We start from the raw sequence: 13,820 nt of genomic DNA, 5'->3' as shown, positions 1-13,820 counted from the left end.
GAGCTAAATCCCCAGCCCCTAGCTATCATTTCTTAGCCCATCCCTTCCCTTGAGGAAACTATCCTAAGACAAGGAGTAAGTGAGGTTGACCACCAAGGGGTTCCAGCTCTCCTCGTCTTCAAGAATGGTGGGATTACTTCTTTTGCCCCTTTGATTTGATAGGCTCTTATGGTTAGTTCTGGCCCATGAGTTGTGGGAAGTAAAGGGTCTGACTTCCACGCTGAAGAGTCAGCTGTGGCGTGTTGCTATGGTTGTAGAGGTCAGAGGGCAATTTTGTGGAGCTGATTCTCTCCTTCTGCATTTTTAGAGATCCAACTCAGGCTGCCAGGCTTGTGAGGTAAGTGCTACTTGTCAGCTCTGAACTGAAACCTTAAAGACACTCCAGAGTATACTTTCCCTCTGGTAAGCAACAGCAAATGAGGCTGGGGTAGGGTAGAGGGAGAGTATGCTCTAAGGGTGGGTGGGGTCTGAGTGCCCTCGTTGAGCAGAGCCTACCTTCATCCCCCAGCAACAGTGAACATCAGCAAAAGGCAAAGCAAGCCTTTGTTGTTCAAACCACTGAAATTTTGGATGACCGCCAGCAGCACAGTTCCACTCATCCTGATGAATATGCACACGGATAGCCAGCTGAATCTTAGGGACTCTTGTTTAGTGTTTTTTCTTTTCTGGAGTGTCACTGGGGTTTTGGTGAGGAAAGCACTTGTCCCAAGGCCGTGTAGGCATTTCAGAGCTTGGCTAAGAACCCAAGCCTTTGGTATCTCAGGCTGGCAGAGTATCTGCCAGTAGGTTGGACCTGTCATACTGAATTACCTCTTTGGACAATAACTCAGTGTCAGAAAGAGCAAAGACCAGGACTCAGAAGCCCGGGATTCCAGGCCAGGCCCCGCCTTGTAGTCAAGTGCACTAGTTTCAGTTTTGATGCAAACTCAATATGGAACCTACAGCACGTCACATCATAACCCTGGCTCCAGTATCTACAGGAGTAAAACAAGCCAGCAGGTTCACACTTCAGAAATTTATATTAATGCTACAGCTGCGTCCTCTTGCAGCTGCCAAGAGGAAAGAGTGTGTGTGATGCATGGGCGACACTCAGGGCCATCTTCCCTTCAACCAGAAGAGGGCCATTTCCCTCTGACTCATTTGTTTTGCTTTCCTAAGATTTCCCATCACAGATCTGATGTCTAGGTTCCTGCCAGATCTGAGATTTGTGACTTGGTTCTTGGATTCTACCCAAATGTACCCAAATGGTAAGTTCTGTTACTGCAGAAGATAGAAGTCTTAGTCTTATTGTTTAGGCGTTCGAAAGTCTGGTTGAGGAAATAGCATTAGGATCTCTTGCTTAGGCTCTGGCACGTGTGTGGAGGGTAATGGTTAAGGAGCTATGGTGAGAAAGGATGTTGTCAGAAGCTGTTGGGCATGTGAGGCCTAAGGAACTCATGTTTTATTCAATACTTCATTTGGTTGGTACCTTCTGCTGAAAAGAAGCTAAGAGGCCATCACCTGAAAAATGAACATGACAGCCAGGTAGTGGTGGCACATATCTTTAACCCTGGCGCTTGGGAGGCAGAGGCAGGTGGATCTCTGAATTTGAGGCCAGCCTGGTCTAGAAGGTGAGTTCCAGGATAGCCAGGGCTACACACAGAAACCCTTTCAAGAAACCAGGAAAAAAAGAGTTAATTCTCAGAAGCTGCAAATGGCTTGGGCCTCCCCCTCTACATGGTAATGACCAGAAACCTTGTTCTTGGTAAGGCCAGGGCTAAGTGTGAATTTAAACAGACAATAATCAAGGGTTGGCTTGGTGATGCATGCCTGCAATCCCAGCAATTGGGATTGTCTTAAAACATTTCAGCTGATCTGCAGGCTAAAAAAAAACCCACAAAGGATCAAGAACAACATGCAGTCTGGGGTCATTTCTGCACAGAACATACTATATATCCTGTGGTTAACTGCATTTGTTTTAGTCTTGATAACTTACTCTGAGAGTGTAGCCATGGCTGTGTAGTAAGACCAGTTATCAGAAAACAAAAGATCACCTAAGAAGGTGTGGAACCTGAAGTAATTTAAAAAGTGGAAGGTCATGGGGCTGGAGAGATCACTCAACAGTTAAGAGCATTGACTGTTTTTGCAGAGGACCTGGTTTCTATTCCCAGCACCCATATAACTGCTAACAATTGTCTGAACTCTGGTTCCAGGGATCTAATGCCCTTTTGCAGTCTCTTTGGGGCACTGCATGCACATAGTACATAGCACAGACACAGGCAAAACACCCATAGAGAAGGATAGGAGGTTAAATGATGCATGGAGTCGCCATAGCCTCCTCTCTATTCACCTTGGTTTCAGAAGTTTTCAGAAGCTTCATAACCTCCCCTTCCCGGGCATAATCCAGGGGTGTGTGTCCCATCTCATTCCTCTGAAGGGGGTTGGCTCCTGGCAGAAAAAGAAGGATAAATGGTCAGAGGCTATATGAATGATTAGAGAGTCCCCAGTATTTACGTACAGGTGACTTGAGCACCTCAATTTCAGTATGAATCTCCATGGAAATTTATGAGATTGCAGAAGGAATGCAGGAAAAACATATCAAGTTACTCTGGAAGGAGAGAGGTCAGGATAGTAGGGCCTTCTTCTACAACTATTACTACAACAACACCCACACACACCTGCACCCACACCCACAGAGCTAAACATGCTAACAGGATCCGACAACTAAATAAATTCATATACCCAACACAATGCCAACACGAATTCATACATAAATATTTACATACATTCACTAAAATGTTCACATTTTCCAATGTAACTGCACACAAAGGAACCCTGATTCACAGTCATATAGAAGGTTCCTTCTAATACAGAACAGCCTGAGTAGGAACTTCAAGGTCTTATCCTGGTTCTTTCCTATCTTTTATTTTTCTCTTTTGAGACAGAATCTCCTTATGCAGCCCTGGCACTTGTTATATAGAGTAAGCCTGCCTCAAACTCAAAGCAAGCCTTCTCTCTCAACCTCCTTAATGAGTGAGTGAGTGCGTGCGCACATGTGTGTGTGCGTTATAGGTGTGACGCATCACACCCAGCTCTTCTCTCTTTCCTGCCAGCCTGAGTCAGCCAAGTGCTCTGGGAGTTGTGGGCATCTCAAGACCTTGGCTCTGGCCTGCTTGGGTTTCTAAATGCTGGCACAGATCAGCCAGTGTATGGCGTGTATTTGGCAAGGCTTGGAATGACAAGGAAAGACTCTTCTCACTCCCTGTACTGCCAGACTCTCCTTCCTACTGTCCATCTCTGGGCAATTCTCTTCCCAACCCTTACTGTAACAAATGCCAGCTATCTTGTGAACCCTGAGCAATGGAGCCTGAGGACAGCGCTGGCCTTGCCTCACAGGCACACCTTCCAATGTTAACTGCAGCTGTGGTACTCCATTTCCTGTACATTTCCTTTTTTACTAGAGAAATGTACTTAAGTTAAGGGGAGTTATACTAATCACGGCCAAAGGAGCATAATGGAGACCCACTCAGCGTGGGTACCGACCACTGTGGACAGGAACAAAAGCAGTTTTTCCAAACCAGCCTCTGGGAACATTTATCTCCCCCCTCAAGTTCTGCTTCTTTAGATTCCATAATTTAGCAATAACTGTAAACATTTAATAAGTGCTTGCATGTTTAGGGGAAGGAGGTGGGGCATAGGAAACTTTTAAATAAGAAAAAACTAAGTCAGGTATGGTAGCATATACCCTAATGCTGCCAGCACTTGGGTGGCTGACACAGAAGATCCAGGGCAGCCAAGGCTACATATTGAGATATTGTCTCAACAAAATAAACGACAATTACAACAACAACTTCTCCCCCCCAAGATTATATATGATCTTTGTTTTTTATTAGGAAAAATATTAATATATATTTTATTAATATAGAATTCATATCCCATAAACCAGTGCTGGGAGTGGGGCCTCACACACTTTAGGCAAGTGCTCTACTACTGAACCACATTCCCAGAACTAGAACCCTGGTGCCTGGTGCATGAAGAGGCTAGGAGAGGGTGTCACTGCAGTTGTGATGAGTCACAACATGGATGCTAGGAATCAGACCCAGGTACTCTGGAAGAGCAGCCAGTGTTCTTAACTGGTGAGCCATCTCCCAGCCCTAAATCCACTCTTTTACAGCATACCATTTGGTGTTTAATCTCAGGTTGTATAAATATTACTAATATCTAATTTACTCCCTTCCCACGAAGAAACCCCATACCAACTATCAACTCCCGCCAAAACAAAACAAAAAGCCTAACCAACCACCCGCCTCCCTCCAACGCTTGACTTTCTCTCTTTGTGGGTATTTCATATAACTGGAATCGTGTGATGTGTGACCACTGTGTGTGGCTTCTTTCATGGCACAATATTTCCAAGGTTCCTTCATGTGGTAGCATGACTGGATAATATTCTGTTCTGTGATGATACCATCCTTTCTTATCTATTTCATAAACAGCACATACATGTCTCTGTTGTATTTGTGTTTGCCTTTTGTTTTCCTGAGATACTGTCTTGCTACATAGCTCAGACTGATTTTGAACTCGAGATCTTCCTCATATAGTTCTCCGGGTGCTTAATGGGTATGGGCTATTAAGTAGCCACACCCACCGCTCTCTCTGAAGTGGTCTTGGATGCCTAGGCTCAACTATTCCTGCTTCAGACTACTGGGACTAGCTGTGTACCCCACCATGACCAACTCTGGTCTGCATGCTTCATGTCTTTTTAGTAGATGCCCTGGAGTGACGGTAACAAGAGTCTACAGATCACTATATTTGTTCTTGGCATTTTTTTTTCTTTTTTCTTTTTTTTTCAGAGCTGGGGACTGAACCCAGGGCCTTGTGCTTGCTGGGCAAGCGCTCTACCACTGAGCTAAATCCCCAACCCCCCTTGGCATGTTTTTGTTTTTTCATCTAACATTTCAACCGTGGGGAATCAAAATCTCCAACATACAGACATGGAAACTGGACTCAAGTGCAATCATTAGCAGCGGGCCTATTGTTTTGAGCCAGAAGTCGACCCTGGTCTGGGTTTTACTAATTTCAATTCTCCACACCCTCAATGATGCACCACTGCTGAAATCCCACCAAATGAGGGGAGTGTCTCAGCAAGGTGCAAGGAGGGATCTTCCTACCTCAGCATTGGTGTCTACTGACCACCAACCAGTAAGGTAGCCCTCTCCTGCACAGCCCAATGGAATGAGTGTGTGAGTGCTTACCATCATTACTGTTTCTAGTCTTTTAAGAACTTAAGATGCTCAAATAGAGCCTCATTCTTTCTTTTAGATCAGTTGACACTCACTGGACACTGCAGCAGCAGCAGCACTAAGTGCAGAATGGGGACTGTCAAGGCCAATGGGCAGTTTCTTCCTTATATACAACCCCCCCCCCAATATTTACTTTAATTGTGTGTGTGTGTGTGTGTGTGTGCGTGCGTGTGCGCGCTCGCGCATGTGCCTGAGCAGGGAGGGACAGAGGGAGGCAGCTGCCTAGAGGTGAGAGGCAGAGGAGCTGGTCTTGAGTGGTTGTGAGCTGCCTGGCACGTCTGTTCTCTCTAGCCCCCTCTCCAATGCTCATCTTGTTTTTGGCTTTAGAGACAGCTAACCTTAAACTCATTACATAGCCCACCCCACCCTTGAACTTGATTGAGTCCTGTTATTCTGAGTGCTGGAAATCTGTTTTGTTGTTGTTTTAATACCTCCTTACTGTTCTGTGGTAACTGGGAACTTGGCCATTGATTCCTTTGAGTTTTTTAAGACCTCTTCTCAAATTCTCACCTCAGTCCTGTGACCAGTCTTTGCAGACATTTTTTCCTGTTTTTTAGAAGCAGGTCTTTTTTGAGTTTGGGTCTAGTATAAATTCAGTTCTCCAAGAGCTATGGGGGCATGACAGCACAGGCAGAGGCTGACTCCTGTGCTGAAGGATGGGCAGATAGACAAGAACCACAGAGCTCAAGAAGGACCAGAGCGTGTGGGGTTTATTTTCTTGGCATGGCCCTGCTTTCTGGGTGCTGGGTACTGAATGGGATTGGCAAGGTCTGGGGAGCCAGTGCCAGACAGCATTCCTCTCTTCCCTATAGCACAACTTTGGCAGGAGCTTCAAGGGAGTGATGGAGAAGCCTCTCCTTTCTCAATGCCAGGAGGGGAGTATGTGCTCTGTGCAATGGGGATTAGGAGATCTCCAGGAAGAAGAACTAGAGAAAGGTGAAGAGGAATGGGTATAGGGGGTGGGAGGTGAGAAAAAGGCAGTGAAAGAAAGAAGAGAGGGTGAGATTAGCTGCTCCAAACAAGTGCTGTCAGTGATCTATATTTGCTTACAGAATGAAAAATGTGTGCCATAAACATTGGCCACTGAGTAATTTCTAGCAGGAGTCATGTCACTTCTCATAAAGCATGGGGTAGGGACAGGTAGGACATCTCTGCACCTGGGTCAGCCAGCACAGGGACTCCCTTTACAGTGCTGGGCCTTGGCTCCAGTCCAGAAGACTCTTGGGTCAGGCTACTTACCGGGAGAAACCAGTCAGGTTCTCCAAGGTTCTCGAGCCCCAGGGCAGCACATGTGCCCCCACTTTAGGAAGGCTTAGGCCGGGGCACCTGGATAATGTCCATCCAATATTACTCCCCCAGCCTCATACCCTCCCTCTGACTTGACTAATTGCTCTAATAATTGATAGAACCTGACTTCTACCACTGATCGATTTCACCTTCACGACCAACGGCCACAAACCATTACACTCCAATAAATAACCATGCTGGGCCTCACCCGGCTGCCCTCTCCGGGAGCATCAGGATGGCCCGTGCCCTGGCCTGACCTCCCCTTGCCTCCCACCCAGGGCCCCTCCAGGCCAAGCAGCTGGTCTAGAGGGTCAGGCCTCTGGGAGCAAGTGAGAGGGCTGGGAGGAGGTGGGAGCGCTAATCGCAAGCCATCCGTCACCTCCCACTGGCTGTCTGGGGCTGGGGCAAACACCTGGAGCACCCTAGGCAGTGTGGTGCAGGACCCCTCCTTTCTCTCCTGCTCCAGATTAGTTGTCCCAGCTTATAATATTTGATAAATAGCAGCCCAGCTTCCTGGCAGCGCGGCTGTGCCTGCCCGCTACAGCTGTGGAAGGTCACTCATTGGGGAAATATGTTTCTGTCAGTGGTATTGAAAAAAGTTTAGTGGAGTGACAGGCCTCAATTTTTCAAATTTTATTAACTCCATCCTCTTAACCATTTGTCTTGAATTCCTTCAGATTCTGGGGGATCTGTCAATAGGGATCGGGCCCAGAAAGTAGGGTAGGGGCGGTTGGTTGTGCATGGTGCTGGTTGCTGGCTGACATCTCTTTACCCAGGTAAAGATGGTGAGAGAGGCCTGGCTCACTGGTGCCTAGGGAGCAGCTCTTCTCTGCTCTAGCATCTGCCTTTGATTTGACATAATCACACACACTCCGAACGGGAAAGACCCTCATATGAGCTCTTCTAATTCCCAAGTATTTCCTTCAACTGCATCTGGAATAGAGCATCCCCTGGCTCCACTGACTCCATTTTTTAAGACTGAATCTGTCTTCTCCAGAAAGGCTTCCCGACAGCCCTCCCACAGGCTGTTTTAGGATGGGGTAGTACTCAGCAAAAGGTGGGTACCATCATCTATGCGCCCATAGCCTTCTGCCTGTCTTCCTGCAAGGATTCCTTCCATTAAAGGCTGTCACTATTTCCCACTTTGCTATACACCAGCAGAGGGCCCAGTACCGACACTTATTTGCCAGGAAAAACCGTCTATTCAGGAGCTTTATCTTGAGATTGACTGAACACAGCTATTTGGTTTGTTGGAAGAGCCTTTCTGAGGGCAAGTGTGTGATCTACCCCTTGTTCCTGTGAGCAAGAGCCCTTAGACTCTTGACTGGTCTGGACGCATCTTCATAGATGTTACTGTCCTGTGGGTGGGAAGAGAAGCACTTCCCACGAGAGCTGGAGCAGCTGGGTGAGGAGTACCTCCTGCTGGTGGCTGCCACTTCTGCCGGTAGCTGCCACTTCTGCCGGTGGCTGCTGTGCTTACTACTTTACTGCCTACCTCTCTGGACTTTATGAGGACTGAGTAAGACAGAAAGTTGAATATGGTTGAACAAAAGATGACTGTGATCTCTATAAAGACTTTCTCATCTACTCGTCCTTTTCACATTTACCTCTGCTCCCCACTCCCTTTGTCCTGACTTTTAAAATGTCTTTTACTATCTCCAGTGAGCAGTGTATTAGAGATGTCCTTCATGACTAGAGGTGCCTATGTAGACTATAATTTCTGGTAGTGAACTCCCTATCAAGGAAGCTTTCAGAAAGATGCCACTCTCTGATATGGAATCTGCATAGTTCCTTCAGTCCAGAGCCTTACTCTTTGTCTTCCTGATTACCTACATTCTTCTAGGCCAGTCAGTGGCCAGGAATCTCCACTCTGGGTTCTTGTTCTCCTCAATCCCTTTTCTGGTTGTGGCCTGCTACATATCAGTTGTCACCGCCAGTCTATTTATCTCCTGAGGCCAGACAGAGGCAGGAGTCTGAGACTTGAGAGTGACAAAGGAGAAAAAGTAAGGGGGACACTCCTGAGGCCTTAGCTGGAGTGTCCTTTATTCACCACATGATGACCACTGCAACACACACACAGTGCAAACTCTTACAGGCATGTGTGTATCTATATCTATATCTATATATCCCTTAGCCAAGAGTAGTTATAACACATGTGTTCCATGTTGCATTTTCTACTGGCTACACCCATGGGTTTAATCTTTAGCAATTCAGTGAAGAAAGCAGGAGAGTATTGTTTTCCCACTTTACAGACAGTCTTGGTCGGCTGGAAGAGTAAGAACAGGGGCTAACATTTGCTGGGTACACAGTCTCATATTGTGCCTGAATAATTCATGACCCGAAGAGAAAACAGGCTCAGAGTTGAAATAATTTGCCTGTGGTCATATAGCAGGCAAACAGGGAAGCTAAGATTTAAAACAGGGATTCAAATCTCTTTCATAAATGTTTGAAATTTTTAAAAGAAACTAGCTCTGCTCCTCTATCCCACCTCAAAGTGTCACCAAAGAAAGGTCTGATGACTTAGACAGAAGAACATCTTTTTTCCCTTCCCTTCCAATGTGCTTAGATGCTTCAGGCCCCAGGAAGACAGCTGAGTTTCTCAATGTGAGTTGGGGACAGACATTTCTGTAGAAAGGGTACCTAGCAAGTCCTTTCTACCCATTCAGGGTTCCTTTCTGGGCTAGGGAAATGGTGAGCTACAGTAATTCAACTTCCTGGACATCACCCAGAAACCTCTCCTTAATGCCCCCTACCATGGCCAGCCAGAGTGGCTCCACTGTCTTCTGGAGTTTTGGGGGACAGAAAGCTACGTTCCTCATGGCCTCACCCAGAAACTCCATTAGTCCCAGTTAACAAACAGGCCAAAGACTGGCACACAGTGGAAGCAGCAGGGGAGACAGACTAGAGAGAAACCGATAATGTTGGACAGAGGGAGGAGGAGACGGACTGGCCCCTTTCCCTTATGCAGGAGGAGAAGAAGAGAAACCACAGCCCCAGCTGAAAGGAGCAGAAGACAAACTTAGTCCTTGGGCTTAGCAGGTAAAGGAACCTGCCACCAAGCCAGGTTACTAGTATTTGAGCCCAGGAACTCATATGATGAAGGAGAGAACCAATTCCCATAAGTTGTCCTCTGTCCTCCACAAGTATGCTGTGGCATGTGCATACATGCACACTGCAAATAAATAAATGTAGTAAAATAAGTAGTCTTTGAGTCCTTTCCTTTTTTGAGTGATAAAAGCCATCATCGATCATAAACTTTCCACAGGCTGCCACATTACCAGAAGCAAACATATCAGTAGAGGGCTTTGTGAACCTCTAGAAAGAGGTGGTGACAGCTGGGCATCTGATGGGTCCCATCTGTATCAGGATTACCTGTGAGCTCAGTCAGGTAGTTAGGGCAAAGCGTGACTTCATCATTTGATGGGATGTCTCTGGAAAAGCTTGTGGTCACAATGGAGTGTGGGCTGGATGCCAGTAACATATGGAATGTCAGTCAGTGACTAATAGGCACCCAGACCCCCAGGGGAAGGTGGGGGTGGGATAAAAGACAGACCAGAAAAGTCTCCAGTGACAGTAAGCAGGTTTAGTCGTGTTCAGCATGTTTATTTCTGATATGGACATCATGGGGCTGGGCCACTCACTAAATCTGCAGATGTAATTAGGGTGGGAAGGGTACCAAATATGCCGACAGAAGACTGACACTAAAGAGGTAAAGTATAGACAAGGAGTCATGGATTTTGGAAGAGAGACAAAGTCGAAAGACTGTTCTGGGAAACACAACTGGTGTGGAGAAGGGTTTAGAAGTCATGGGAGGGGGTTGGGGATTTAGCTCAGTGGTAGAGCGCTTGCCCAGCAAGCGCAAGGCCCTGGGTTCGGTCCCCAGCTCGGGGGGGGGAGGGAGGGAGGAGAAGTCATGGGAGAAAAATGGCTCAAGGAATTGGTTGGTGGTTTGATCTTGAGGAAAAAAAAAGTTCTGAGACCATGCCTGCTACAGTGCAGAAACGGGAGGTTAATAATAAGACCCTTGATGCCTTCCATGGTTGACCTGCTAAGCATCAGAAAGTAAGAAGAAAGAATATGGCCTACCAAATTCCACAGCACTGGAAGTGCTCATGCACTGAATTAACAGTTACTTGTGTAAGTGGACGCTGATATGTCACAGTTTACTATTTGGTTTAGATTTTTATTTTATGTAAATGGGTATTTTGTTTGCATGTATGTCTCTGCACCACATGTTTTTCTGGTGCCTATGAAGGCCAGAAGAGGCTGTCAGATCCCTTGGAAATGGAGTTAAGTTACAGATGGCTGTGAGCCGCCATGTGGGTGCTGCATGAGCAGCAAGTGATCTTAACTCCTGATCCACATCTCCAGCCAGGCCCTATTTTTCAATATTAACTAAGACTAATAATTCACTTATTCTCTCTACGGCACTTTCTGAGAGGCCCTTTTTATGTCTGCCACAGTGCTAGGCAGGTATGAAGGATACAAAAGTGAGTAAGATGATGTCTTTGCTCCTAGGGAGCTCCTGATCCTGAAGGTGGAGAGTGGGCACATCTATCTCCAACAGTAGCCTGTGCCTTGACTGCAGGACTCAGGAAGTCTAACTTCAGTTTAGAGTTCTGGTGGAGACGCACACACACCCGGCTGCCAAATTCCCCAAGTAGCTTAATCAGGACCAAATCACTCACTGAAGCTAACCACACTGTCTGTGGGAATAGGAGCAAACAGCGAGACCGGATTTGTGAATTTTGTACTTGATGTTTTACTCTTAGAGCTTGAGTTGTGGTCTTTGGCTGGGACTTGTTTATGTACCTGCAGCTTGTCTTACAAGTTGCCGTAGTGTCGGGGTGAAGTGATTTAGCCAGCAGGGCTCCCCACCTCTCCATTTCTTACCCACCCTATGGGGACTGCTTCAGCACAGACATAAACATGCTCCTGCCGTTACCTTATTGCACTCGTCACATGGGGAGGCTAGAAGGCTTGATTCAGGGATATGATTGGATTTTAAATCCCAGTCTCACAGGATTTTAATTACTGGTCTGGGGCAGCAGGGATAGGCGCAGGCTGCCTTTGGATGGAGGAGGTCGATACACCAGTCCACAACATATTGAGCCACAATGCCTGCAGACTCTATTGCTCTATTTAATCATCTTTTGCAAAATTTACAGTGGAACAGGAGGGATCAATACAGAATTTATCACATTCTCTTGTAAATATGAGCCAGGAAAGAGTTCCAGGCAGTTTGTTACTGAGTGGGAGGGAACATGTCTGTGTACAGCTGTGCATTAGGAGATGAGACAAAATCCATACCTCTTGGCATAAGCTACAGACACTCGGCCAAGTTCAATGGGACGAACACTGATCCATTCAACCAATCCATCAGCCAACCAACATTCTGGTACCCACTTTACCCTGTAGAAACTCTGGGGCTGTTGACTGTGGAATTTGGCTCATGAGAACTTAATCAAAATATACTGCAAGGATCCTGCACTTATGAGGGTGACCCTTGTGCAAGCCCCTAAGCTCTGGTTCCCTTCTTCACACATGGGCCTGCAGATGATAAGTCTCATCCTTTCAGAGTTAGTAGGTATTAGAAGAGGGAAAGCCTTGGCATGTGCTCAGATTTCAATGACTGGCAGTACTGTTACGTTCCTTCTAATCACTATTACTGAGACGTCCTTCTTCCACCATGTGCCGCCTGTGACTATGTGTGGATTCGTGGGTGAGTAGGAGCTAGCTACCTTACTTTCACAGCAAAGAGAGGGGGACAGGGTGGTCTTCCTTCACTAGTAATCTGGCCAGGGCTATGGGAGGCAGCAGAATCTGAGGAGCAAAGAGAAGGGGTGTAAGGAGGAGGTGTATAGGAATTTGATTTTCAAAGCTTTAATTGTAATCTTTAAAACCAGTTTTTGTTTATTTTTGAGACAGGATTTCTCTGGGTAGTCCTGGCTGTCCTTGAATTTACTCTGAAGACCAGATTCAAGGTCTGGTGTCACATAACATCGAGGCCTCAAACTCAGAGATCTTCCTGCCTCTGCTTCTGCCTCTGCCTCCAGAGTGCTAGGACTGAAATATATGCCGCCATCGTGCCACTAAAAGCTAGTTTTTGTACATTTTAAGCTTGTAGAGGTTAAGAAGTGAGTTTCTTCATGTAAACACACCAGGGAAATCCTGAGAGACAACATAAGGAGCTGCCTTTTGAAGGATAAGCAGATCTGGATAGCAGGAGAACTAGGGAAAAGTGAACGAGGTGGCATGGAGAAGAAAGACTGCTAGGACACAAGTGCTTGTGAAGGCCCTGCAGATGGCTCCTGGTTCCCAGGCAGTCTCCTAGGGCCCAACAGGTACTGGCTCCAGTCTCAAAGCAAACCACCACCCCTGTATCTTCTCTTAAGAGACAGGGAGGCAGAAGACTCATGGTGAACTGCAAAGTACAAGAAGGCCGGGTGAGGCATTTGAGTTGCCCTGAAGGTTTTAGAGCATGGCAGCAAACAGCTTTGTAGGGCACTGACTAGGTTGAAAGAGATCCTAGAAGGGAGGCCAACAATATGGCTGCTTTATATAGTGCTCTTGTTATAAAGTCTAAACTAGGGTAAGGGGGTGATGGTGGCGAGATGGCCTTGAAAGGAAATCCTCAGACAGACAGGGTTTGTCAAACACTGAAGCAGAAGGCATTAGATGTACTTATAGTGCCTTCCTGTTGAAGCTGGTAGATGGTGACAATGCCATTCAAGCATGGGGTGTGAAGAACAATAGGAGGAAGGCAGGTTTGGACACACCACATAGGAGTTGTTTACAGAGCTACTGGCAACATGAGAATGCCTGGTTCGTTCTGAGTGATATACACAGGCCAGTGTGGTCAGTAAAGGAGGTGCGTAACCACAGAAATGAGCACCCAAACACTTGGCACATATGGAGCCAGGTTGCCTCGGACTCCAGCTCACTGAACGCTGTGAGGCTCTGCATAGACAGATCACACTTTGTCTGGCATGTAATGGCACCAGGGGTCAGAAGCCCAGCTCACTCTTTTATTTTGGGCAAGTTTTCTGAAGTTGTGGGTTTCAGATTAGTCCTATTCCTCCTTCTTCCCATAATTCAGGTTACTCCCCTAAGGTGTCAGTATGTTCTGCATACAGCAGAGCTCAGAGCAGACTACAAGAGCCTTGAATCTCCTCCCCTCCTGCCCTCTCTTGCTCAGGACAGCTGAGACTGAGGAAGCCAAGCTCAGGTCTAGGCTAAATTCAGCAGCAGTAA

The 13,820-nt window shown here is 46.7% G+C and overlaps 1 protein-coding gene across 6 annotated transcripts in view; it reads right to left on the bottom strand.

Moving 5' to 3' along the window:
- Clpb (ClpB family mitochondrial disaggregase) overlaps positions 1-13,820 on the bottom strand; it is a 122,585-nt gene that overhangs the window by 33,787 nt on the left and 74,978 nt on the right. For 4 of the 6 annotated variants that reach the window (XR_015639221.1, XR_015639227.1, XM_087587223.1 and 1 more), the window contains 1 exon segment: positions 2,330-2,427. The exons of the other annotated variants lie outside the window; for them this stretch is intronic. Coding sequence is in view for 2 of the 4 variants with exons in the window: in XM_087587223.1 (XP_087443349.1) it covers positions 2,330-2,427 (98 nt within the window). In the remaining 2 variants the exon portion in view is untranslated. 6 annotated transcript variants of the gene reach the window in all.

This window comes from Rattus norvegicus, chromosome 1, assembly GCF_021556685.1.
Source record: "Rattus norvegicus strain SHRSP/BbbUtx chromosome 1, alternate assembly SHRSP_T2T, whole genome shotgun sequence".
NCBI classification, from domain to species: Eukaryota; Metazoa; Chordata; class Mammalia; order Rodentia; family Muridae; genus Rattus; species Rattus norvegicus.
This window is presented reverse-complemented; position numbering and strand designations above follow the sequence as displayed.